At 54.5% G+C, this 26,323-nt stretch overlaps 3 protein-coding genes across 7 annotated transcripts; 2 read left to right on the forward strand and 1 right to left on the reverse strand.

Annotated features, from left to right (window-relative positions):
- The first annotated feature begins 1,471 nt into the window (after positions 1-1,471).
- LTB4R2 (leukotriene B4 receptor 2) lies at positions 1,472-4,021 on the forward strand. Its single transcript, XM_059709154.1, has 2 exons — positions 1,472-1,621; positions 1,960-4,021. Exon 2 carries the CDS (start codon positions 1,980-1,982, stop codon positions 3,054-3,056), a length of 1,077 nt encoding a protein of 358 aa, XP_059565137.1. The 5' UTR covers positions 1,472-1,621; positions 1,960-1,979; the 3' UTR covers positions 3,057-4,021.
- A 142-nt stretch (positions 4,022-4,163) lies between these two features.
- Positions 4,164-8,452, forward strand: LTB4R (leukotriene B4 receptor). The gene is made up of 2 exons (XM_059709166.1): positions 4,164-5,903; positions 6,514-8,452. Exon 2 carries the CDS (start codon positions 6,523-6,525, stop codon positions 7,561-7,563), a length of 1,041 nt encoding a protein of 346 aa, XP_059565149.1. The 5' UTR covers positions 4,164-5,903; positions 6,514-6,522; the 3' UTR covers positions 7,564-8,452.
- A 12-nt stretch (positions 8,453-8,464) lies between these two features.
- Positions 8,465-25,211, reverse strand: ADCY4 (adenylate cyclase 4). Of its 5 annotated transcripts, none has more exons than XM_059709050.1 (26): positions 25,084-25,211; positions 24,589-24,793; positions 22,984-23,181; positions 22,703-22,864; positions 21,921-22,070; positions 21,335-21,483; positions 21,145-21,256; positions 20,353-20,480; positions 20,044-20,202; positions 19,654-19,786; positions 19,278-19,451; positions 16,627-16,670; positions 16,168-16,254; positions 15,898-15,967; positions 15,476-15,573; positions 14,715-14,799; positions 14,484-14,621; positions 13,787-13,897; positions 13,350-13,534; positions 13,067-13,151; positions 12,212-12,370; positions 10,399-10,545; positions 10,007-10,114; positions 9,776-9,890; positions 9,428-9,552; positions 8,466-9,344 (listed from the first exon to the last, which is right to left on the reverse strand). In XM_059709050.1, the coding sequence occupies exons 2-26, from the start codon at positions 24,745-24,747 to the stop codon at positions 9,192-9,194; spliced, it is 3,234 nt and encodes a 1,077-aa protein (XP_059565033.1). In that variant the 5' UTR covers positions 24,748-24,793; positions 25,084-25,211; the 3' UTR covers positions 8,466-9,191. The 5 variants fall into 5 exon arrangements, 4 of the variants coding, with proteins under 4 accessions (XP_059565061.1, XP_059565033.1, XP_059565052.1 ...); XM_059709069.1 differs by having other exon boundaries at positions 24,589-24,775; positions 25,084-25,158; XM_059709060.1 differs by having other exon boundaries at positions 25,026-25,113.
- Positions 25,212-26,323: the final 1,112 nt, after the last annotated feature.

The following is a 26,323-nucleotide window of genomic DNA, read 5'->3' on the forward strand; positions in this document are numbered from 1 at the left end:
GGAGCAGCTGGCTCAACATTTCCCTAATTTAATTCTGCTGAACTGCCTGCTTCAGCCACTCTGCATTTCTCACTTTTCTCCTTTGGCCACTTAATAGGCATGAAGGAGATGTGAAGGGGGAGGGGGAGTGTCCTCTGATGGCATCAGGAATTTAGCTTCCGGTGCTCCATGTCCCATCCCTGATTTCAGCTGCAGTTGTGCTGGACAGTTGTGTGGAAGCTCAGACTCTCACTGACAATGAACTCACTTGAATGCAAGTCTCTGCTTTCTTGCCCAGAAGTCTCGTTTGCAGCTTTGGCAGCTAGTCTGCCCCCGGCAAGTGCAGGCTACAAGTGTGTACAGGAGCGTCAATGCCTCCTGTCTCATTCTGTGCACTTCTTAGACATTCCTGATGCCTACTGAAGGAGCGCAATCATGCTCTTATTGGCTTTCCTCTTCCCTCTCTTCTCTCACTCCTGCTTCCCAAACTGTGTTGCTGTGTCTGAGTTTGTTTGTTTGTTGCTTCCTGTTTTATATCCGACATATGAGTGAGAGCATATGGTTCTTGTCCTTTTCCATCTGACTTTCTTCTCTTCTTCTGGGACTTCCGTTACACTTCTGTTTGATCTCTAATATTATTCCACAGGTCTCTGAAGTTCTGTTCAGTTATATTTAATGAGTACAGGATTACCTGTATCATGTCCTTAACTCAGACTCTGCTTTGGAGGGAACCCAAATGGAGACAGTACTGGTGTCCTAGCTCTCAAAGAACCCCCAGTTCTGGCTGTTGACTGAGGGATCAACTTTATCAATGAATCAGGTCCCCCAAAATTTTTTCATTTCCAAGTTTTGCCTGACTTCTCCACCAGAGAAGGCTTCTTTTCAGCATGTCTCTACCACTACAACCTTTCCCTTTTTCTTGTCTTGTATACTGGTGCAGCCTAGTAATGTGGTCTCTTCATGGTTGTGTGTGTAACTCCTCAGCCAGGTTAGATGCCCCTTACACCTCCATGCATTCCCCCAGACCCCACAGGACTTAGCACCATGCTTTACACTGAAAGCGGTCATTGACAGCCCAGTGAGAGCCCTGAGGGTGGAATGACTGGGGCAGGGCCCAAGGCAAGAGGCAAGAGGGGTAGGTAGGAAGCTGAGGAAAAAGGAGGCTCAGCAGGGTCAGGAGTCTAGAAACAGGCAAAGAAAGAGCAGTAGGGAAAGTGAGTAGTTTGGGTCACCTTTCCTACTAAGTGCAGACCAAGGAGGCCAGAAAGCATAAGGCTGCAGGGTTAGGAGGGTTGGGACCAGAGCTGGGGGAGGGATCAGCACAGAAGCAGGACCCAGGTCAGGATTCAGCAGTGTCCCTACTCACCCACCTACACAACCAGGGAGCCTTATCTGCACCGCTTCAGCTTATCCTGTTTCCCGGGAGGCAGGACCTCACATGCCTGGACCGGTTAGTGATGAGAAGGAATATGGTGAGGGAGGGGCCCCGGGAAAGGCCCCACCTTGCCCCTCCCCATTCTCGCCTCACCCTCTGCAAATCTGACAGGCACGGGACAGGAGTAGGCACCAAGACCTTTGCTGCTTTGCCTTGCAGCCTCCCCAGGTCCCTTGTGGGCCCCTCACCCTTCTAGCTCGCAGCTGGGTAAGTAGATCTGCCCAAGGGCCCTTACTCACCACCTCTCACTTTTGCCCTGAGGTAGAGGGAAGGGGCTGGACAAAGAAGGGTAGAGGAGTGGAGGTGGAGGTGGTGACAGCCTGGGAGTCAGGACTGGGGAGCTCAGCTGACTGAGAGCAGGGGACCTGGGTTCCAAGAAGTAGTGTTTGAGTTGGGGCTGGGGTCCCAGAGGAAGCCAAGGCTCCCAGACAGAAGAGAAGCAGGCTTCAGGGAAGCGAGGGGAGGCACAGTTCCTTCTCACCTGGCCTCAGCGGTAACGTTGGCTTTTGCCCCAGCCCCTGAATGCGCCCCATGGCCCTTTCCAGCCCCCTGTAGGTACAGAAGGATGACAGACTGCTACCGCCCCCCAGGGAACGAGACGCTGCTGAGCTCTCCGGCCTCACGGGCCACAGGCACGGCCTTCCTGCTGCTGGCGGCGCTGCTGGGGCTGCCCGGCAATGGTTTCGTGGTGTGGAGCTTGGCGGGCTGGCGGCCGGCGCGGGGGCGGCCGCTGGCGGCCACTCTCGTGCTGCACCTGGCGCTGGCCGACGGCGCCGTGCTGCTGCTCACGCCGGTCTTTGTGGCCTTCCTGGTGAGGCAGGCGTGGCCGCTGGGCCAGCTGGGCTGCAAGGCCGTGTACTACGTGTGCGCGCTCAGCATGTACGCCAGCGTCCTGTTCACCAGCCTGCTCAGCCTGCAGCGCTGCCTCGCCGTCACCCGCCCTTTCCTGGCGCCCCGGCTGCGCAGCCCGGTCCTGGCCCGCCGCCTGCTGCTGGCCGTCTGGCTGGCCGCCCTGTTGCTCGCCGTCCCGGCCGCCGTCTACCGCCACCTCTGGGGGGACAGCCTGTGCCAGCTGTGCCACCCGTCGCGGGCCCACGCCGCCGTCCACCTGAGCCTGGAGACTCTGACCGCTTTCGTGCTGCCCTTCGGGCTGGTGCTCGGCTGCTACAGCGTGACGCTGGCGCGGCTGCGGGGCGCCCGCTGGGGCTCCGGCCGGCACGGCACGCGCGTGGGCCGGCTGGTGAGCGCCATCGTGCTGGCCTTCGGCTTGCTCTGGGCCCCCTACCACATGGTCAACATTGTGCAGGCGATGGCCGCGATGGCGCCACCCGAAGGGGCCCTGGCGAAGCAGGGCGGCGCGAGCCAGGCAGCGCGAGCCGGCACCACGGCGCTGGCCTTCTTCAGCTCCAGCGTCAACCCAGTGCTCTACCTCTTCACCGCGGGGGATCTGCTGCCCCGCGCGGGCCCCCGCTTCCTCACGCGGCTGTTCGAGGGCTCTGGGGAGGCCCGAGGAGGCGGCCGCTCCAGGGAGGGGACCATGGAGCTCCGAACTACCCCTCGGCTCAGAGTGGTGGGGCTGGGCCTGGGCAACGGAGACCCCGGGGGCGGGGCGGCCAAGGACAGTCAGGAATGGGGCCCTTGACACCACATCCTGCTCTTCCCTGTCCCCTTCCATCACCCCTCAGAACTCAGAGAGCACTCGGGAGCGTTTGGGAAGCCTCTGACCAGTTTGGAACTGTGGGGGCAGAATTATGCACCTGGGGCAGGCCCAGGCTCCTCCAAACTGAGGGATTGCCAGGGGTGATGGTTCATGCTAATGAATATTGTGCACTTGCAGGTTGGCATGTGCCCATGTGCCAGAGCTGCTAATTTGTTGCCAATAGTCATTGTGAAAGACCCGTGCAGCCGTTGCACCATGGCTTAAGTGTGCTCTCCCGAGGGTCAGCATGCCTGAGGTGTACCGAAGCCACCTGGTTTCCCTGCGGGGTCAGGACGGCTGGGCAGCGGCAGCCTTCAGTGGCACCTTGACCCGTCCTCCCCAGCTCGGGTGGCCTACTTCCCTCAGGCCATACAACCACTCTGTAAATCAAGGGAGAAAGAGGAAAGAAAGGTATGGGTGCTTGGGTGTGGGCTGCGGATGGGATCCGTTTTCTGGGGTCTATAAGAGCCAAGAAGGGGGTGGGGGTGGGGAGACTGGCCCTGGCAGGTGAAAGTCAATCTGTGGGATTGAAAGGGGAGTTTTCCTGTCTGCCTTGTGGTTGGTGCAGCGGGGGAGGGGCCCTGGGAGTCTGAGACTTAGCTTCCTCTTTGAATCCACCTCTCCCCCCCAAGGTCACCTGACTCAAAAGGAGCCCAGGAGCAGGCACTCACTTAGCCAGAGGACGTTTGGGGCTTGGAGATGAGGGAGTATGAGGAAGAGTGTGGGTGTCTGGAGGACAGGAAGAATTTTTCAGGGAGGTACCACCTCTCCTTTCTCTTTTTTCTCTCTGCCAAATCTTGACTCCTCCTGACGGCTAGCTGGTCCTCATCTGTCCTCCCCGATATTTCCCAGACCCCGTCTTTTGGAATTTCTTTACCTCTAGGCCTCAAAACTGTTCTGGATCCTGATACTTTTGTGTGTTTTTTTGGATCCTCATACTTTTGAAGTTGGGGTGCAGGATGGAATTCTTTTTAGGAGGACATCCACGTGCACACACATGTGGTTACTAGGGTGACCAACTCGCGGTTTTGTCAGTGGAAGCCTTTTATCCCGGTCTCCTAAGTCCCTGGCAAACCAAGATGGTTGTTAAGTTCTGGTCAACCTGACTGTTACCCCATGTTCTGCCTTAGTGACTGTTCACACCACCCAGGTAGATGCAGACATAGCAAAGGAAACCCAGTCCTCAGGGTCACGCCAGGGCCACCAAAACGGGTTGGGTTGGGGTTGGAGCTCTGGACTTGGGGGACAGGTATGCTTAGAGTGTCTAGTCTAGGGTGGAAGAAGGAAGATCACTGACAGAATGGAAATGAGGAGCAGCTTGGGAGAGCAGGCAAAGACAGTCCAGTTTGTGTCAGAAGGAGCCTCTGATTGACCCCAGAGCTTCTTGCAGAGGCTTCTTCTTGTCCTCACGCATGGGGGAAGAGGGTCCCTAACTTCCTCTGTTACATATTTCCCGACTCACACACCCTCTGTGGTCAGAAAGCCCTTCCTCAACTCTGCCTGCTTGCTGTGGTTTCAGTCCATTTCTTTTCGTCATATCCTCCGCCTGACAGCTACTGGGTGAACTCTGCTCTGGCTTTTCTCAGAGCAGACAAAGTGGGGGCACTGCAAAGGGTGAGGAACTTCCGTGACCACTGTTACACTCTGCACATTTCCTAAGAGTGACAGAGTTGGAAGGGAAGCAGGAAGGCTCATGGTCAGATCAAAGGAAAGACTTTTCAGTTCTTAGCTTCTGCCGGAGAGTTCAAGAAGAGGAGAAAAGGGAAGAGTGACCCTTGCCATGGCCCTGGTTTCCCCTCTTGGCAGGGCAGGCATGAAGCACCATCTCCCTCGCTCCCTCATGCCTGTTCCCTATGCTCAGCCTCTACTTCTATACGGTGAGACTGGACAGTGGCTGTGGGGAGGTAGGAAAAAGGCGGTGCTGACCTTGCCCAGTGCCCAGATCTTAAATCCAAACTCATGTGTCAGGGTAGCCACATGGGCAAGCACAAGGCAAATGGTTGGGGGAAGGGGAAGAAACTGGCATTCTGTGTGATACTAAGGAGACCCTTTGGGCTTTGGCTTCTGCCAAGAGAAGGGAAATTTGATTGCCCTAGAATGGAACCAACCCTTTTCAGTGAAGGGAGCGATTGGGGTGCTGGAAGAGGGACTTCTCCCTCCAACTCCACTCATGGCTTGAACCCAAGCCAAGAACAAGGTGCTGACCTCTTTAAGTCATGATGTTACAACCCAAACCTGGAACCTAACCACAGCTGTAACCTACATTTCCTATTACTCTAATAATCTACTTGTTCATACAAATTACCGTATAAATATACTCAACATTCTGCCGTCCCAATCCAAGCCAAATCCCCATTCTGGCTTCCCTCCTCCTCCTCCTATATGACACAGGTTATTATTCTGTTCAATGATCCAGTCTAGACCTGCATATGAGGCCACACCCCAGCCTACTCACTCCTGCACCCCTCTTTCCCCTCTCCCTTCCCCTTCTTGGGCGCTTCTCATCTGGTCCCACCCCTGAGGGTCCACCTTCCTACTGGCCTTTTCTAGAATACAAAGACTATCCTCCCTCCTACTGAAGGGAAGGGAGGGGGCAGGAGTTTCAGCCCCACCCTCAGGAAGATGTGTCTTCCCCCTGCCCTGTGGTACTTCCTCTCCGTCTGACTTAGCTGACAGTATCCAGACCTGGGTCCAGACCCCTGGCACCGAGACAGATCTGGGGATAGGCTACACCACTCTGCCCTGACCCTGGGATTGGCGCCAGCTTCCAACCAGTACCCAGCAAAGCCAGTAAGTAAGGACCCTGGGGGTAGGGGATTTGGTGGAGGGCGGGGTGCAGCCATGAGAGAAGGTACAAAGGAATTTCCAAAAGAGCCTGACCAGTGGTAAAAGGACTTGGGAGGATTTGTCCTTCTCTCCTCTCCATGAGCTCCTGCCCATCCCTGTTATTCCTGGTGGACCCTGGGCATCTCTGGGAGAGTGGGTAGGGGATTGGAGGACACCAGTGGGGCGGAGGGGACTAAGGACCTGGCAAGGGACAGAGCAGTTAGCCTTTTAAGGGATGCCGCACTGAGAAGGAAATCTCCCCAGTTTGGCTCTGAATCTGAGGGTCTCCTAAGGGAAAGAGGCAGAAAGACACGCTACTGCTGCTGTTGCTTTGTATTTTGCAATTGGGTCTGTGGGCAGGAAGGAGCGCTGTCGCTCGGTTAGGCAATTCGTCTTTCTACTCAGCCAGATCCCTAAGACAGGTTAGTGGGCAGTGACGAGGACAGTATATTGTGAAGGTGCACCTAATACTGCCGATTTAGAGGAAGACCTGAATACTCGGGCTAGGTGTGTCCAGGGTGTCAGAGAGCCCTTGGATCCCTACCCTCATGCACATGTCCACCTCACCCTCCAGATCCTTGCAATGGCCACGAACACTACATCTCCTGCAGGCCCCTCCGCCCTAGGTGTCATGGCTATCACCCTACTGTCAGTGGCTCTGGCGGTGGGGGTCCCCGGCAACAGTTTTGTGGTGTGGAGCATCCTGGTAAAGATGCGAAAGCGCTCTGTCACCGCCCTGCTGGTGCTGAACTTGGCCCTGGCTGACCTGGCCGTCTTGCTCACTGCCCCCTTTTTCCTCCACTCCGTGGCCCGAGGCACCTGGATTTTTGGAGTGGCTGGCTGCCGCCTGTTCCACTATGTCTGCGGAGTCAGCATGTACGCCAGCGTCCTGCTGATCACGGCCATGAGTCTGGACCGCTCGCTGGCGGTGGCCCGCCCCTTTGTGTCCCAGAAGCTGCGCACCAAGGCGGTGGCCAGGTGGCTGCTGGCAATCATCTGGGCGGCGTCAGTCCTGCTGGCCACGCCCGTCATCGTATACCGCACCGTGGTCCAGGTCCCGAACAATAGGAGCCTGGTCTGCTTCCCGAAATACGACACGGAAAGACACCGGGCCTTCCACCTGCTCTTCGAGGCCCTCACCGGCTTCCTGCTGCCTTTCCTGGCCGTGGTGGCCAGCTACTCCGACATCGGGCGCAGGCTGCGGGCCCGGCGCTTCCGACGCAGCCGCCGCACGGGCCGCCTGGTGGTGCTCATCATCCTGACCTTCGCGGCTTTCTGGCTGCCCTACCACATGGTGAACCTGGCCGAGGCCGGCCGCGCGCTGGCGGGCAAGGCCGCGGGGATGGGGCCCGTGGGGCAGCGGCTGCGCCTGGCCCGCAATGTGCTCATCGCGCTGGCCTTCCTGAGCAGCAGCGTGAACCCCGTGCTGTACGCGTGCGCCGGGGGCGGCCTGCTGCGCTTGGCCGGCGTGGGCTTCATCGCCAAGCTGTTGGAAGGCACCGGCTCCGAGATGTCCAGTACCCGACGCGGGGGCACCCTGGGCCAGACGGCGAGGGGCGCCCCCGCCCCCAGTGAGCCTGGCCCGGCCGAGAGCCTCACTGCCTCCACCAACCCTCTCGAGTGAAGCAGGCCCGGGGGAGGGGTGGTGGTGGAAGGACACTCGCTTTCCTCCTGGCGGAATGCCCCACGCTGGCCTGACCCAATTCTGCACCTCCAGGAGAAGGCGTGTCGGGGTGGAGCGGAAGAAGAGGGAGGGGAGGGGCAAGTAGGGGCAGAGTCAGCGCCTGGGCAGCTTTGCAATTAAAACCGGTCTGAAATTGGGTTAACCCTGTGTGTGGGACATGTGTATTTTGGGGGATAGGTGTCTTTTTGGGGTCGGTCTCGATAGTGGAGAGGCACATCCTTTAGTTTCCCATGATTTTCAATTTTGAAAGGGACACGAAGACAGACATTACCCCCTCCACCACCACTTCCCCCATTGGGACACAGGTGGCTTGCAGATCACACTTAGAACAACACAGGTTTGCAGACTCCTGAAAGAGCCGACCGGGGAAGACCACCCATGTGGACTCACCACTCCAGACTTCGATTCAGCCTACTTTCTGAGAAAATTCAGCACCGCCTATACCCTGATGCTAGTGATAGTTATCTTTGTTAGCATGACTCCAACTTCCTGCTTACTAACCTTCATCCTCTCAGTGGTAGGTATTCAAGGGGATTGCCTTCCTTCCCTCCAAGTCCCAAGAAGGCCTTGCTTGAGAAACCAAGTCAGCAGATCTTATCTCCTAGATTGCACATCAGCATTTCGCTGGTCCCCAAAACACACTCTGGCACAGGGTGGGGCTGAGGGTACTCTGTGACTGTGGTCACCCTTAGGAAATGAAGATGCCCCAAAATGAAAGGGATGAGTCATTCTTCTCTAGGGATAAATATTGTCTTAGAGCCCCTATTCTGATAACATTTTAGGAAGATGGTAGCAGCAGTGGTAGTGGTGTTTTTAATCTTTCCCATAACCCCCCCCCCTCCACCCACCCACACACACAAAAGAAAGAGCAATTAGGAAAAATATAAAAAATCCATGTGCAACATCTGCAACAAAGCCTCATGGACCCCAAAATATGAGCAGTTGGGAATGAACCATCGATGCTTCAAGACCCACATAATATCAGCAGAAAGGAGCAAGGGGGCATCTAAGGGGCCTGAGAACAGGAGAACCCCAAACTGTCTACAAATCCTCACTGGAAAGCATCGTGGGTCAATTTTAGAATAGCAGCTGACATTGGGAGAGACCTAATAGATTATTTCCAAGTCCTCTAATCCATGCTGCATAGTAAGCACATCATAAAAAGTGTCTGTTTAGTGTTGAATAAAGGTCAAATGACATTTTCCCTGGAGATTCCTTCCAATATTTGTGGGTGGAGAGCAGGAAAAGACAAATCCTTGTGTTGAGTGATGTGGCTAAAATTCTTCATACTTCCAAGGTTTACAAAATACTGGAGTCAGGTTGGCAGGCAGGCAGGGAGGCTGAGGCAGTTCTTTTCCCGGACTTGTGAAAAGAAACACACCCTCCATACATTCATGCTCATGCTTGCACACACACAAACACTCACTTCAGCCTGGGAAAAAGCAGTCCTGCTGAGAAGTAAGGAGGTGATCCCAGAAGCCATATCAGCAGCTTCTGGCATAAATTGGCTCCAGTCATACCAGTCTCTTTATCGAGGACTTTTGAGGTGAAGAGTAGGGAGTGGGGTCTCAGCCTAGGGCAGCTGAGGGAGGTCCAACTCTTATCAAATCTGTGTTGAGGAAGTAGGTACACAGCTGCCCTTTGCCTTTGACCTTGATAACACCCCTGCTGTAGCAGGTGTAGCCTAAGGACTGCAGGGCCCGGGCTGTCTCCTCAGTCACCTGCAATTGGAGGAAGGTGAGGGAGTATGGAGATGGTCCCAACCTTAACCACTGCCCCCATGACTCCAATGTGGCTTCCTCACTTGTATCTTGCCCAGGACTCCTGTACTCTCCATGCGACTGGCCACATTCACCGTATTGCCCCAGATGTCATATTGTGGTTTCTGGGCTCCTATTACACCGGCCACTACAGGTCCATGGTTTAGCCCTGACAAGAGATAAAGATGGGGGAGATATGGGGAGGGATAGGGGAGGGAGTGGGAGCGCCTCATAGCTCCTGGCCCAGCAGCTTCATGCTCCATCTCAAAAGGTGAGTCTGGAGGGAGGTCCAGGGCTGACCTGGAAAGCAGCTTACCAAAAATTTGGGGGAGGGAGAGCTTGGGAAGATGTGGAGGAGGTCCCAGACTGACCCAGCAAGGGTAGGCCCTTACCCACACGCAAGCGGAAGTTGTTGAATGAGTGCTTGTTGATAACGTCCAGCTTAGACCCAAGGGCCACTGCAAATTCCACCATGGTGCCGAGGTGGCTGCAGCTTCGCTCAGCATCCTGGCAATGGGATGGCCACCAGAATGAGCCAATGAGAGCCCAGGATTAAGGCCCATTCACAGACCCACCAATAAGAGCACAGGTGAGGGATGGTAGGTAAGGAAGGAATGCTGTACCTGCTGTGCATCCTGTCCAGAGGTGGCATTTAAGCCTGTAGCTGCCATGTAGGTGCTGCCGATGGTTTTGATCTTCTCCACCCCACTGAACTTGGGCTTAGAGAGCAGCTGTATAGAGAGGAGGCTGTGTCCCCATTCTCTCTTGCTTTCCCACTCCTCTCTCCCCAAAGCCCAGCCCCAGGCTAAAGGACCCGTTATGGGATTAGGAATGGTGGCAGGAGGCAGAGTGAACAGAGTTGCTGGAGAAGGCAGAGCTGAGGCATCAGAGGAGGAGTGGGAAGGCTAGAGAGGGCAGAAGGGGCTTATGGCCAGAAGAGCAAAGTAGAAGGATGGACTGGTAGGACATTCTAGAACTCTGGACATAGGATCTGGGGAACCTTCAGAGTTGTCACCTCATCAAAATCAGCAATGATCTCATTGAGCAGCCGCAGACACTCTAGCCCCTCGTGGTTGATGTTGGATTCAGAGTAAAACTCCTTGAAGTCTGGGACTGAGGCGAAGAGGACACAGACACACTCATAGGACTGGTGGTAGAGGTCCTGGGAGGGTGAGAGGCTGGGGTGAGGCTGTAGGCCACATTCTTCCCCTTCCTGTCCTGGTGTCCCCATGCCTTCCCCTCTGTGTAAGAAGGATTGGGGAGGAGGGGAAGGAGGAAAGCCAGGTTATCCTAGGGAAGTCACTTCTAGAACTGGGATCATGCCAATGGGAATTATCTTTATATCCTTTCTATTGCTGAAAGTTGTTAAGTAAGTTAAATCAGCTTATAAAGATCTACAATTTGCAAAATCACATAAATAAATAATAGGGAAAATGAGGCCAAGAGAAAATAAGGGTAAGATTGTAAAGATGGAGTCAGATCTGAGGTTGGTTCACTATATGGGTGCCATTTTAGTTCTATATTCTGGCTTTTGAGCTTTCTAGAGCCAATATGAACACAGAAACAGGATCAGTTACAAGATACCCAGATCCTATAACAGAAGAAACCAGAAGTAGAGCTACTTCTGATCTTGAGAGCAGAGAGCAGGTGGTGGGGACATAAGGCTGTGAAATAGTCCCTGAACTGTTTCTTTCAACACCCCTTGATATAGCCAAGAGCATTTCCATAGCACAGGATGGGGTGGTGGTGCTACAAAGAAGCTGGTACAAATATGTGGGTAACCTTCTGATGGTCTGACTGTAGAAAGATATTTGAGGATCTAGAGCAGCATCATCCAATAGAAATTTCTGTGGTGATGGAAATGTTCTGTGTATGTGTTGTCCAATATGGTGGCCACTAGCCATATGCAGCTGTTGAATACATGAAATAAGACCGGTGTGACTGAGGAACTGAATTTTCTCCCTCTCTTTCTCTTTCTCTCTTTTTTAAGGTACAGGTTTACTTACAAGACCTGAAAATTATACAGCACGCCTGAGGCCACACAGCGAGGTCATGGGGGGAGAGAGAGAGAGAGAGAGAGAGAGAGAGAGAGAGAGAGAGAGAGAGACAGTGCCCATGGACCTGGGCCTGGGATTCTGCTTTCAATTGGGGTTAAGAGTGGGAGCCTGGGGTTTCTCAGGTCCACTTTTTAAAAAATGTGTCAATTACAGTTGACATTCAATATTATTTTATAGAGGCCTGGTGCATGGGTTCGATCCCTCCCAACTGCCAAACATCAGTTTGTTCTCTACCAGTATATCTATGAGTCTATTTCTGTTTTGCCATTTATTTTGTTCTTTAGATTCTACACATAAGTGAAATCATATGGTATTTGTCTTTCTCTGTCTAACTTATTTCACTTAGCACAATATCCTCTAGGTCCGTCCCATGTTGTTGCATTAATTTTCCATTTAGTTAACTTAAATTTAAATGGTCACACATGGCTAATGGCTACCATACTGGATAGTGCAGGTCTAGAGAGATGGGTGGACTGTGTCCTCCACACAACTCTCATCAACACTTGACAAAGCTTCTGAAGGTATGGTGTGGTCATGAGTTGGAGAAGACACTCTTTCTAAGAACTTGGAATGCAGAGACTTTTTGCTCACCAAGAACAGAGCCTAAGATCTTGTGAAAATGGGAGGTATCTGACAGGGATATGGAGGGGCTTGTGGGGCTGCCTGACCCACTCTGCGGGAGTCCAGAGAGGCTGGACTAAGGGCCAAGACTTTCATCTGAAATTAGTCCCTATGGTATCTGAGACTCAGGAGTCAGGGGTAGGGAGTCACCTCATTGCGCCGGTTCTGGCCAATAAACTGGGGGGCCACGTGTGCAGGCAGCACGTTCTCCAAGAGCAGCCGAGTCAGATTCTCCATTGTCTCTGTTTCCTCCCGCTCCTGCCTCAGCTTCTTCTTCCACAGGAAATCCAGGCGGCAATAATATTCATTCTGGGAGGGTCACCGGGAGCCATGGGGAGACACAGTGCAGGAGAAACCCCATATTCTGAGTGTTCACCACTCCCCACCCCCCACCCCTGTCCCCGGACTCCATGATGCCTAAAACCACCCCACCCACACTTTAAATATCTTTTTATTGATTTCAGAGGAAGGGAAGAAGGAGAGAGAGAGATAGAAACATCAATGATGAGAATCCCATTGATTGGCTGCCTCCTGCACACACCCTGCTGGGGATTGAGCAGGCAACCCTGGGCATGTGCCCTGACTGGAATCCAACCGTGGTCTACGGGTTCATAGGTCAATGCTCAACCACTGAGCCACGCCAACCAGGCCCACCCCACAGTTTAGAGATAAGGCTTAACATGAAATTAGCCCTGGGGAGACTACCTTGAAACTAGATTCAAACTATGGTGGGAAGAATTGACAGCAAATTTTTTCTTAAGCATGGGCATTCCTAGATTGGTGGTGGGAGGGAGAAGGGAACAGGGAGAAGACAATTTGAGGGCACTCTCCTTGGGGAGTGAAGAAGAAAGAAAGGGAACAAGAAATTTTACTTAGAAGCTTTCGATGGGTATACCACTGGGACTCAACCCTAAAGACACCAGATTAGGAAAGTGTAGGAGAGACCAAGTCACAAATATGGGGACCCACACCGCACCCTTCATAGGGAAGAACTGGGTAGCTTACCTGCCGAGCCAAGACAAGGAGTGTGAAGAAGAAGATGAAGAAGGAGATAGCTCCCATCAGTTTGGGCTCCTTCAGCACCCCTGGCCTGAGGAGGCCATGAATCAGGGTTATCTCTTGTCCTGCCCCTTCACGATAGCTTCCCCCTGCCCCTAGGGCCCGAGGAGTCCCCAGCCTCCCTCCTGCTTTGCCCTGGGGGTGGCTGAGGTCAGTAAAGTAAGGACAGTTCTGCCCTGTCCTATCTCACCGGAGCTCCTAGGCACCTCTCTCCAGAGGCCACACTCACCTGGAGTCCAAGGAGCCCAGATAGAGGCGGGCGACGAGGCAGTCGGACAGCCAGGCATGGGAGTGCAGGAAGAGGCAGCAGGAGGCCACCAGCCATAGCAGGAGCAGCAGCAGCTTCAGTTCGAAGCTCATGTGCAGAAAGAGGGAGCAGGAGAGGAAACCCAGCACGCAGCAGTGCATGGAGTACTGTGGGGCCAGGCAGGCTGGTCAGGAGGTGGCGCATGTCCCACAGGCAGGGGTGGGGGGACACCTGAGAGCTTCTGTCCTGCCCCTCCCAGGTCCTGTCTGGGGACAGGGGGTTTCATACATACAAACACACACCAAGTGTGACTTATGTCTGTCCTAATCATAGGATGGAGTGTTTTTCAATTAAGGAGGCGGGTGAGGAGCCAAGGAAAGTTCTGGGGAAGGAGATTCAGGGCTGTTCAGGACACTCACTGGAATACTGATGAGAGGCAGGGACCCAGGGAGCTCCCAGGAGAGGTTGAAAGCCATGGAGGACACATTGGTAGCCCGAAAAGGGCAGTTTGATGCTGCCGGTAAGAAGAACTGCAGAAAGAGATGAGGAGCTGAGGTGATTAGGCAGCTCCTTGGGCACAATGGTGCTTGTGCTGGGTTTCAGCTGATCCAGGGATAAGTCAGGGACAGACTCCAAAGGAGCAGATTCCACTATTTCTGGTTGGTGAGGCCCATCACTGGTGGGGGGAGCAGGGTTTAGGGGGGTGGGTGTCATGAGCACTAGGCTTCTAGGGATCCACTGTGTGATCTCTTGCCAGTCACGCAACCTCTCTGGGCATGAGCTTCCTCTTCTCGGCTGGGGGATGAGTCTTAAGGTGCCTTTCAGGGATAGAATTCTCGGAGTGATTCTAAGTTCTGAAAAATCAGCCAAACTCCACTACAAAATCAGAGTGAGTGAGCAAAGTAATATAGATGAAGGATGTGCACCTAAGAGTTCATAATGATTATGCCCAGATAGTAGACCATGAGTGATTGTCATTTGTTTCATTACTTGTCCAACACTTTCAGTATCCCCTGGCCTTAGTCTAGCTGTCCTCCCAAATCCAGGGGTTCCCTTACAGGTTTGGCATGCCCAGCATGCCCTGATGGGGGTGCGCAGGGCCCCCTCTGCCCTCACCAGGCTGGTAATGGCCATGGCAAAGATGAGGAGGATGGTGGCACTGCCCAGGGCGATTCGCAGTCCAGGCCGTGTGGCCACCAGGCCAGACAATGCGGGCAGCCAGTGCAGCATCTTGGGGCCTTTCAAGACGCACCTCTGTGGAGGGAGCATGGGAGTCTTAGCCATGGGGTGGGAGCCGGTTGTGGTCAGGGCCCCAGTTCTCCACTTCCACCCCACAGCCCACCTCACCGTCAGGTGCTCTGAGAAGCAGACGAAGAGGAGGAGGAAGAAGAGGAGGAAGGTGATGCTATAGGTGATGGCCAGAGCTGGGGGCCTAAAGGGAGACAAGAGTGAGGCCTTGAAGAACCACAGTAGGTCCCCTGTGTATGAAAAGGTCACTGTATTATCTGGTTGGAAGACATGGGGAGAAGTGGTTCTGGGGATCTGAACTGGCTGCCAAGGGGGTCTGGGCTGATAACAGGCATTGCATGATATGAGAAAGCTGAGGGGTCTAGGGCAGTGTTTGGGTGGGACAGGAACTAATAAGATAGGAACAATATTGGAAGGGGGCAGGGGCCTCACAAAAGTGGCTGAGGCTGCATCACACTGGTCTCTGGCCTTCAGGCCAAGGCTCTTTCACCCGGCTGAGTTTTGAACAAGTCCTCACGCCTCCGAGCAGTGGACTGGGAGTAAGGACCTACTTTTTATGTTTGTTCACTGTGAGATTTGGGCTTCTTAATGGGAAGAAAACCTCCTTCATGGGAATGTTGTTAGAATCAAGAGACGGGCATGTGAACATGCTCGGGTCCACAGGATATAGAAAATCCACAGGACGTACGATAGTAAGTTGGGCTGTGATTATCATGGTTCCCAGAGCACATATTTCCATTTCCTCTGTGGGTTAGTGCCAAGGGGAAGTAGGCAAAAGAAGAAAGTGGATATCGGGAATCAGAAAGACCAAGAGGGTCCATTTTTTGAGAATCAGAGCTTCCCTTTCTGGGCTCTCTTACCTGTTTGTCACCAGCATCTGGATGATGAAGTTGGAGAGAAAAACCAGGAATGTGCAGGCTGCGTAGTATTTAAAGGCAGGGAGTGCAGAGAGTCGATACTGCAAGAGAGGGGGTCAGGGTGGAGACAGGGTCACCAGTGCTGCTCATGACCTTGAAGGTGTCAATCCCAGGCAAGGAGTGGGCCCCCCAGGTTCATGGCCCCACCCTTCAGTTCAGCCTCAGGTATTTGCTATGTGTTCTCCAAGGAGTTGCCCTCCCCTCTCCCATCATCACTCAATAATTCAATCTACAGGGTGACATTCCTTTCAGAGAGAGGCATATGCCCTCCATCACCCCCAGAATCACAAACTAAGCAGACCTGGGGAGGAGAGATGGGACCACAGGCCATTCTCTAATGCTCTCCCCCGACCTGCGCAGCCTACCTCTTTCTCCATTTCCTTCTCTCGGAAGTAAAGTGTCAGTGGGTTGAAGTCCTTTGACTGCTTCCACTGTCTGGTGGGAGATGGGGGGCAGTAAGACCCAGAGAGGAAAGAGCAGGGCAGGAGGGAATGGTCAGGCCGGTCTTTCCCTAGGCTGGAGCAGGAAAGGTGCTCCCTTCCCTCCAGGTCATCAGGGGAACACCACCCCTACCCTACCACGTGAGCCCAAGACCTGCAGCCCTCCCAGCCCTCTTTTTTTTTCTTTTTCCATACTTCTGAGAGTTGAGCTGTTCGATGACCTGGAAGAACTTGGCATCCCCAGTGTCCATTTCATCATCTAGTCCCCGGGGTGTACGGCTCCTGTACAGTGAAAGCCTGGCTTGTCATCATGGAGACCTTCAAAAGCATCTGGGCAAAGCAGGAGCCACCCCCACTCCACCCTGAAGATGGAGGTAGATCACCCAGACAGCCCGCCCCACTGTCAAAATTGCTTGGGCATGTCTAGCCGGTGTGACTCAGTGGTTGAACATTGACCTATGAATCAGGAGGTCACAGTTCGATTCCCAGTCAGGGCACATATCCGGGTTGCAGGCTCAAACCCTGATTGGGGGCATGTAGGAGGCAGCCAGTGGATAATTCTCTCTCATCATTGATGTTTCTATCTCTCTCTTCCTCTCCCAATCTGAAATCCATAAAAAATAATTTTTTAAAGAATTGCTCAGGCCTCCTTACCGGTCCAGGCTCCACTGGGGGCTGAAGGAAGCCAGGGTCTTCTCCTGTTGAGACAAGACAGGGAGGGGAGAAGATGGGAAGATGGTGAGCATCCTTGGAAGCTCTCTGGAGCGAGGCATTCATATCTACACACATCTTTGAGCTTGAACATTTGATCTGGCTGTTCCCCCTGCTTCTAATAGTCATTAGAAGAAGTTCAAGCCACATTTGCCCAGTGATTCTTCCTGTCTCTTTATTTTATTATTATTTTTAAACTTTTTAATAAGAGTTTATTTGAGCCAAAGGCCTCTGTTTCCCTCTTTCAGCCCTTGTAATTTGGGTGGCAGCTGCTTTCTCCAGGGTCAACTCTCCACCATATTGACGCTGCTTTGCCTTATATCAGGTACTGGGGCAATGTTAAATTTTGCCACAGTTTTCAACCCCCCTCCTGATTCTTTTGACTCCCAGGGTATTTATACTCTGATTTCCTCATAGTTTCTATCACTTACAAGGCAACCCCGTATCTTCTACAGGCTTGAGAGTTGGTTCCCTTGTGTTGCATTTTCCCTAAGGACTACACAATGCCAAAGTCAGGGACTTTTCTATCACCCTGGGATGCCAAAAAATACTTATTGGTGCCAATTGCAGTGACAATGCAGGCCATTCTGACTCCCCTCTGACCTTCTGTGATGGTCAGGCTGAGTTGGGAGGTAGTGGGGGTGGAAAACAAAAAATGGAGAAGGAAAGAGAAAGAGAAACAAACTTGGTTACAGTCATTTCCTTCTGCACCCTATGGACTGCGTAGTGCGTGCAGAGATAAGAAAATGAACAGCAAGAGAAAAGGTGAGGACAGGCACCATGGAAGAGGATAAAACGCTGCAGCCATGGCCCAGGGTAAGCAGTGTGGTGACCTTCTTCCCTGCTCCCCTGGCCTCATGTGAAGGGAGAGGGTCACAGGGGCCACATCCTCCTCCTCAATCAAAAGCTTACCTATGAGAGGCGAGGGAGAGACTGAGGCCAAGACAGAAAGACTGAGAGGTACGTTTGAGGTATGAGTCCATCTATGCATCTAAGCATGGGCCTAAGCTTTTCCAAACTTCCTACCTGCCCATCCCCACCCCCCAATGCCTGTAAGTTATTTGAAGGCAGGGAAAACATCGTATTCACTCCTGTCTTCTCAAGAACTAGCCTAGTGCCTGCCACATCAGAGATGCTCAAAATTGTGGAAGGAGTGACTGGATGAATGGGATCTACCAGCAGAAGCATGGCCCCTCCACCCCCACATTGTTTAAGAGTAAGCCAGTCGTGATTCCCAGGATTTCTAACATGTGACTGGGGATCCTGGAACTTTTAGGGCTGAGAAGTGAATTTCTGGGCTGGTGAGGTCCTGCCTATAAAACAAGGGACTTCTACTCCTCCACCATGATATTTCTTAGCCTGCACCTTAGTTGGGGTTGTGAATGTCTGATATGGGTCCTGGGGGGCATCCCCACAATGGAGATTGCACCCAATGTTGTCTCACTTCCCTGGGCTCCCAGCACCCCCACCCCTCCCCCGCCCGTTACTCCATCCCCACCCTGGAGGCCTCATCCTGCAACAATCAGCTCAATCAACTGGGTCTTGGGTTCTTCCTTCCTCTCCCTCCTGGCAACTTTGCCCTTCTGACCTCTCCCCTACCCTAAGTTGAGGCTTGAAATTAAGTACTCAGCTGCCAATGCCCCCTCACTCCCCAGTGGTGACTGAGCTCTTGCCTGCTTTCCTGATGAATGGGAAAGGAGGGGAAGGGAACATGGAAAGGGCACTCTGGAGTCATCCCATAAATCCAACCAGCTGTTCTAGTAGACAAGATCCTGGGAAGATCTGCAGAAAGGTGGCTGGAAATGCATACCAGGTTTGGGGAAGATCAGGGAAGGTGGAAGAGAGCCGGCAGAGGAACCTAATCCTTGAGGGACATAGCCTGACTCCATGAATGAGGGTTCTGGTCACTCATCATCAAGCACCATCCTCAGAGCTAGAGGTAAGGAAGATCCAGGCTCCTCCACTAGCTGAGGGTCAGTGATTACCTGAAGGTTCTACGCATAGGATCAGCCAGTAATTGGCCCTGCCCTAGCTTCCGCTAGACAAAGCTCAGGTCCACGCCCCGCTCTCCCTCCATCACTCCTGCCTGCTCATGGTGACTTCCTTCTTCAAAGCTATATGAGATTTTCACTGTCACCTCATTTTATCTGTGTACAAGTGCTTAAGAGTGGGAGTAACAACCAATTGCCCCACTTCCCCAGTCCTAGTGGGGATTGAAAAAAAAGAGCAAATAGTTCTAGGAATTGAGTTAAAAAGAGACATATCCTGGTGAGAATGGGTATGAGCACTAGCTTCAGAGTCAGGAGGACATGGGGTACCAGGGGAAAGGGCTTCCTGAGTGGGGGTTGGAGAGCAATGGACATGGTGTCTATGGGAATCTCACATCTTCTCTGTGGTGAGCTCAGAGGGCAGTCATCTTTGCCTTTTCTCTGGAAAGAGTGGCAAGGAAGGTCCAGAGTCAGCGACTGGGGTGACCAGAGAGTTCAGGACCTTGGGATATCGTCAGGTGACTGGTGGTGGGGGCAGGAGGCTAGGAATGGGCAGTGGGGGTGGGTTTATGTAAGTGCTGGGGCTCATGGTGGAGGTGAACATACCGGGAGAGGAGTGGAGGTGGACACAGGGCTCTCTACATGGCTCAGGTGGGCAAAAGGCTTGGCTGCACCCCAGGATTCCAGGTAGCGGGTCATCAGCAGTGATGGACGCATCTTGGGGCCCTCAAGAGAGGACAGCAACCCTCCTGCAGTGCCCTTCTCATCCTCTTCCTCAGCCTGGGGTATATGAGGGCTGACAGTCAAGATTACAATCCCCCCACCTCCCGTTCTCCCCATACCCTTTAGAGGCTTGTGTCCCTTCCCCTGAGACATATACACACTAGGACCCAGGAACTCAGGTCTGGCAAAGAAGAGACCAAACCTGTGGCTGTGGGTGGTTAGGGTGGGCCAGCCCTTGGGTTCCAGGTTAGGCTTTTACCCGAGGGTCGATGACCAGGTACGTAGGCTCCCCTAGCTCCCGAAGGTATGGGTCCCGGTGTACTATGGCTGCATCCTCCACAGCGTAAGCTCCTGCCAGCAGGGCCAGGGTAGCCCCTGTGATATGTACTCGTCTGGAAGGACGGGACAGTGGGAGTTAGGAGGCAGCACCTCCAACCTCTCATTTCTTTCCAGGATCATTCCTGAAGTTCTAACTTCAAGCAAGGCCCTGTGCTACAGGAGGTCTCTTCCAGCTCCCCTTCCTGCACCCCAGGGTCTCCCTGCGCCCCACATGGGACTGTGCTCATTTTAAGGAACTATGAAAAAGGAGGCAGCAAAGGGGAGACCTGGTTGGCCTCCTGCTGTAGCCTCCTGGAGCCCCAGGTCTCACCCTGGCACGCCACCTGCCTCCATGTGGTTGGCCAGTGTGACGTCATGGGACCAGACATCATACTGCCACTTCTGCAGCCCGATGACTCCACAGAGCACGCTGCCCGAGTGCACACCCACGCGCATGTTGATGTCCACACCGGTGGCTGCTCGTAGTTTCCTGAGCAGGGCGTGTGAGGGACAATCTGAGTACTGTCTTCAGCCCGACCCATGCCCCACCCCTCCTTTTCTCCCGGAAGACTTCCATTGCCCTGCCTGCTCCTCTCCCACATCCATCCCTCAGGACTCCTGCCCGCCCACCTGAGCTGACCTGATGGCCCGGCACATGTCCAGCCCCATGCGCACGCAGTTGATGGCGTGGTCTGGTAAGGAGAGGGGCAGCCCGGAGACACAGTAGTAACAGTCTCCCAGGATCTTGATCCGCATGCATTCATGCTCCTGGGAGTGTGTGTGTGCAGGGGGGAGAGGGGCACCCGGTTAGAGGCCAGAGGAGGCAGGAAAAAGTTAGAAAAAGAGTAAATATGGTGTTCCTGAAGAACTTCTGATGTTGGGAGTGTCTAGATCAGATCTAGGGCCTCCCTTAACTTGACATGGGGCTACCTGAAATCTCCCATACTGGTGTCTTACTCAGAAGGGTTTTTCAAGGGTTGGGATGCCTGTGGGTCTCCACCTTTGGCACGTGTAGGGTGTATTCAGATTTGTGCCTATAAGTGTAGCCTCAGCACTGAGAGTTTTGGGGTGGGAGATCCAAGTTTAAGTTGCTTGGGCGCAGCCCTAAGGTCCAAGCAGGCGGCTGGGAAGGGCCTCCAAAGGCTAGAGCATCTGAATGCCTAGATTTGGTTACAGTATCCAGAGACAACTGTGTTGGGGTTCTGAGCATATTTGGGGGCTGTGGTTGGGGCACCTTTGGAGCTGCTGAGAGACCTTTCCAGACTTGAGGTATGTGGTGAATGGGATGCTTGCAAGGCTTTCCTAGTTCCAGTGGTGTCCCTGGGAGCCCACACGGGTTCTGAGGTGGGACTGGGATCTCATAAGGTAGGGATTCGCTTGGAACGGGTTTTCCAGAGGGGGTGCTTGACGCGGGGAGGCAGGCTCCCTTTACCTTGGCGATCTGGTCAAACTTGCCAAAGAGCTCATTGAGCATGAGCACCAACTCCTTCGGGGAGCACTCACTGGCCAGCCGTGTGAAGCCCACGATGTCAGCATACAGCACGCTGGGCAGAGCAGACTACAGTTAGTGGGGCCATGGTCTCAGCCCGTGCCCCCTCCCCTCCAGCCATCCTTGCCCATACCTGACTCCCTGGTGCCTCTTGACATAGAGGCTGTGGAAGTTGTTGGTGCTCTCCGGCCTTGACCCCTGTCCAGCCTGCAGCCGTGCCATGATCTCTGCCTTCATCTCTCGGGCCAAGTAGGCAGGAAGGATGGACAAGAGAAGGTGTTCCTGGGAGAGATCACTATGAGAACCAACCCTCTTGCACCCTAAAACCAGGAGCCCGGCTTCCCAAAGCCTTAGGAGCCACACCCTTTCCCAGCCCCACTGGGGGTTCCCCAGGCCACTGTCCCAGGGCCTCCTCACCACATATACTAGATGCTCCAGGACCCCATCCTGCACTGATGACCCTTAGGGACTGAACTCCCAGCACCAAGGTCGGAATTAGAATTCGTTTAGTGTCATAGGGTTCTAAAGGGTTTTAACAAACTTCAGTTTGTTTGAGCCTCCCAGCAACCTTCCAAGCAGGCAACAGCCACTTTTGACAGGAAGAAACACGTCAGGGGACCCGCCCAAAGTCATTCAGCTTGTGAAGGAGCCCAGTTGTGTTGAATAAGTAACCGCTCTCTCAGAGCCCAGGCCCCACCCGGCCCCCACTACCGGCGGACCTGGTGCTTCTTCTCCGTGTCCAGCCGCCGGCGCGAGTGCAAGGAACTGAGCGCCTCTCGGAAGGTGGCGCGCAGCGCGCGCTCCATCAGCGCCTTGTGGTACGCTCCCGCCACATTCCCGCACAGGAACAACACCGCGTTTGCTGCCAACTGTGGGTGAGGGTCACCTCAGAGGGCGCTAGACCAGGCAGGGGTGGGGGTGCCTATGTGTGTAGCTGGAGCTGGTCTCCAAAGGGGCTGGGGAGGACGCTACCATTAGAGACCCAAGAATTTCTCGGCAATGCTGCCGCACAGTGGGATCCACAGGTGGCGCTTCTCCCAACCCTGTTCCCTCTGCTCCAGACTCTTGGCTGCTGAACCAACATGGCTTCGTAGGTCTAGAAACCTTTGCACATACTTCTCCTCTGCCTGGAATACCACTCCATCACCACCCCCCTCTCCCCATCCTACACACACCATAGCACAAAACTACTCAAGCTCCAATTTGTGCATTCTCTGTGAGGGTTCTATCATCTACATCTGTCCCCAGCACCCTGGTCGCCTGTCCAACTCCCTTCCCCGGAGGTGCAGAACCCTCTCCTGGTGTCTGCAGGCATGGCACTGCACTGGGTGCCAGCTCCACCAGGGCACAGTGGGGACCTACCTGTGTTTGTGTCCTGTGCCTAGCGTTGCATGCTGCCATGGAGTCACAGCTCGTCATAGGGTTGGTGAATGCCCTGATGAACCCAGCAGTGCCCAGCGGAGCCGCCCCTGGGCGCAGCCTGTTCTGCATGCATGCTCACCTGCGGCAGCAGCGCAGGTCTTGAGTCTAGTTGAGGCCCAAGATACAGCCCGAGTACCAGCAGGTGTGAGAGGGAGGAGGTGAGGCCCGCAGCAGTGGCGTCCCGCATGCCCAAGGGCAACATGGCGTAGGTAGTGAAGATGACAAAGAGGAAAAAGGACACCTGGGGGAGGGAGGCGGGAGGCTGCAGGCTGACACTGCTGCTCTGCTCTACAGAGTCCTGGGTGCAAGTTAGAGGCCCGGCGTCCCGCTCCCCCCTGCTCCACCTGCCGCCCCTCTCACCTGGTCCCAGGCGCTCACCACGCCCCCAGTGAATAGGAAGCCATGGCCTAACGCAAGCAGCGCTGCCCACACGAGGCCCGACAGCGGACGCGTCCAGCGCTGCAGCCGCTGCTCGCAGGAAGCCAGGCCCAGCAGCAGCGAGAAGCCGCCCAGCGCGCACAGCACTGTGGTCAGGAAGCCCGGGTCTGCGGCCAGCTCCTGTGGGGAGGGGCGCGTGTGGGGTTTGGGGAGCTCGTCCAGGAAGGGAAAGAATGGACAGCCCCTCAGGCCAGTTCTGAAAAGTGTCTCAGACCCAAGTACAAAATAAGGCAGGGCACCTCCGCTTGCCATTTATATTAGGTCGAACCGTAGGAATTGCGGATACGCTGTCATCTACACAGCCAGCAATCTTATATGGTTCAACCGAACATATCACTTGCAGGCTGCAGAGGTCGCTCCGTCATAGGCCATCTACCCAGAAATTCTGGCTTCTGTCCCAAATGGGCCATTTGTGAATCCCTGATCATTCTGAGCCTCAGTTTTCTCATCTGTCAAATAGGAATCTTAGTACCAGCCTGGGGTCGGGAAGCAAGGAATAAAACCCTAGCTCACAGAGGTCGCTTAGAGATGAATGCGTCCAAGTTTGACCAATTTGCTCGGGAGAGTCCCGGCCCGGCACAAACCTCAGGATTTCCGGCCCCGCAATCAGTGCTTTGGCAGCAGGGGGCGCCAGGAACCTCCCTCGCCTCCAGAGGCTGTGCCTCGCCTCCCTCCGCAGGGCGTAGAAATCCCGCTAGTGTCTTCACCCTTTGTCCCCCGCTCTCCCCTAGACTGTGAGGTGGTCTCCCCACCTTGCCTCTGAAGAGTGAGAAGAAAACTTGGAGCAGGATGTTTCCAGAAATGGAATGAAAAACCCCTTTTCTGCCCTAACCGGTTTGGCCCAGTGGATAGAGCGTCAGCCTGTGGACTGAAAGGTTCCAGGTTTGATTCCGGTCAAGGGCATGTACCTTGGTTGCGGGCACATCCCCAGTAGGGGGTGTGCAGGAGGCAGCTGATCGATGTTTCTAACTCTCTATCTCTCTCCCTTCCTCTCTGTAAAAAAGCAATAAAATATATATTTTTAAAAAACCCTTTCCTCCCCCCAAAAGAAACTGGAAACGGGTTTAGTTTGGGGCTAAATGAGAGTGGGATGGAGGGTGCCTTCTGGGAGTCTGTGGGTACAACTGCCCCACAACCCCTAAGTGGGAAAGAAAACCAGGAAACAGATTCCCACAGGGCCCAGTGTAATTCTCTATCCTTTCTCCCCCCTCCACTCCCTGGAAAATCGCAAAACCTGGTGTTGGATTGACTCTAGAACTAGTAGAGCACAGAAGCTAGTCCGGTCTGTCAGCGCCCTGAGGGAAACTGGAAGCCTCCAGGGCTCAGCTACCTCCCCGTGTAGACCCGAGAGGTGAAGTGACTTGACCAGGGTCACCACAGTTCCTAGTAAGGTTCAGCGCTTCTTTCCTGGGTCCCAGCAAAGAAAGCACATGTAAAGGAGACCCCACAGGTCTCACCACCGAAAATGCCCCTTGGGCGGGCACCCGCCCGCGCCCGTGAGGCTGGGGCCCCGGAGGCCCTGCTCACCCTGCCGCTGGCCCAGGCGACGGCCAGCAGCGCCAGGAGCGCGCAGAGCACGATCACCAGCAGCAGCAGCAGGAGCGGGTACTGTTGGCTCAGGCTGTAGTAGGTCTCATAGAAGAGGTCTTCGCTGGGTGGCGGCCGGGGACTGAAGAGTCGGGCCATGGTCTCCCCTAGTCCCGCGCTGCACCGCCTGGACGCAGGCACGGGGCTGGGGAGGGTCGGTGTCCGGGTTACCGCGCGGCTCCAGCCAGCCCCAGCCGCGTCCCCCTCACCAGGTACAAGCCGCCGCCATCCCCAGCCCAGCCTCAGGCCACCCCATCTCCTTCCAGGCACACCCTGTGGCTGCCAGTGTTCTCCCAGTTGGCGGCAAGGGCTCTGCCCAATCCTTCGCTCCTCCTCCCTCAAACCCCGACTCCGGAGGTGCCCGAGCAAAACCTCACCTCCAGGGGGACAGGATTTGGGGTTGAAGCAACGGGTTCCCTCTTTTCCCCAACTCACCGCCTGCGAGGCTGCTGCAGCTGAGTGTGCCAGGCCCGGGAGGGAGCTCGGGGAGTTAGCTGCGGAGTCTCTCCTCGCCGCTAAGTTAGTAGCTCTGAGCCCCGGGCGACAGGCGCTTCCCTCCCGGCGCCGCGGCCCCCTCCCACTTCCCCGATGAAACAGCCCGGCCCTTCCCGTGCCAGAGCGGGCCTCCCCAGGCCTCCTCCCCCACTCTGATTGTCTCTCCTGACAGCACTGCCTTCCCCCTTCCCCCACCTAGGAGAGAAGGTGACTACACGAGAGATTCGAGGGGGTGGGGTGGGCCCGCGGAGTGGCAAGTGTTAAAACAGAGGTGCAATGCTTGGATGCGGGGAGGCTGAGAGAGGGCTGGAGAGACGAAGATGGGGGCTCATTTCCCCCTCCAACTCTCGGGCCTGGACAGCCATCGCTGTGGCCCTGGCCAAATAATTGTCTATTCTCCCGCCATCGCCAGCTCCGTGGTTGGGGGCAGGTCTGTGCATAACTTTGAGAAGCCATAGCTTTCCACTCCCAGACACAAGCAGAGACCCCAAAAGACTCCCACCTCAGAAGTAGCGTGCATATGAGTGTGTGTGATGGAGGAAGGTGATAGTGTGGGGGCTGACCTCTGAGAAATTGGAGGGGTCTCTCCTGCTGGGCACAAGGTCTGCAAATTCCCATGGAGAGCCCCTCCCAGGACCCCACAGCCCAGTCTTTGTAGCCCAGAAGAAAAGCAGGGACAGCATCTAACCCCAGAGTTTGGTTTAGGGTCAGGTCTTGCCTGCTCTAGAGGAAGTGCCCTGCCCTGAGATTAGAGTGGGCCCCAGGAGCCAGGCCTCTGGGATTCCTTCCTGCCAGGCTGGGCCCTGACCTTGTGCGCCATGACATTGCCCACCCCCAGCTCTCAGCACTGTGCTTCCGGTCTCAGGGAGACTGCATTGCCTCCCCCCCCCCCGCCTCTCAATGCCAGCTCCACAGCTTCCCATCCATGTCCCTTCCCTCCTATGGCTGACACCTTAACCTCCTGCGTGGTACTTTGGTTAAAATACCACCATTTTCATAGGCAGCAAAATAGCAGACAGATGTCTTGGCAATATCTTTACAGCTCCTAGGGCAATGGAAACTAAGGAGAAAATAAATAAATGGGACTACATCAAAATAAAAAGCTTCTGCACAGCAAAAGAAACCAATAACAAGACAACAAGAGAGCCCACTGCATGGGAGAACATACAGAGTAGACAGA

Source organism: Myotis daubentonii, chromosome 1, assembly GCF_963259705.1.
Source record: "Myotis daubentonii chromosome 1, mMyoDau2.1, whole genome shotgun sequence".
Classification (NCBI taxonomy): domain Eukaryota; kingdom Metazoa; phylum Chordata; class Mammalia; order Chiroptera; family Vespertilionidae; genus Myotis; species Myotis daubentonii.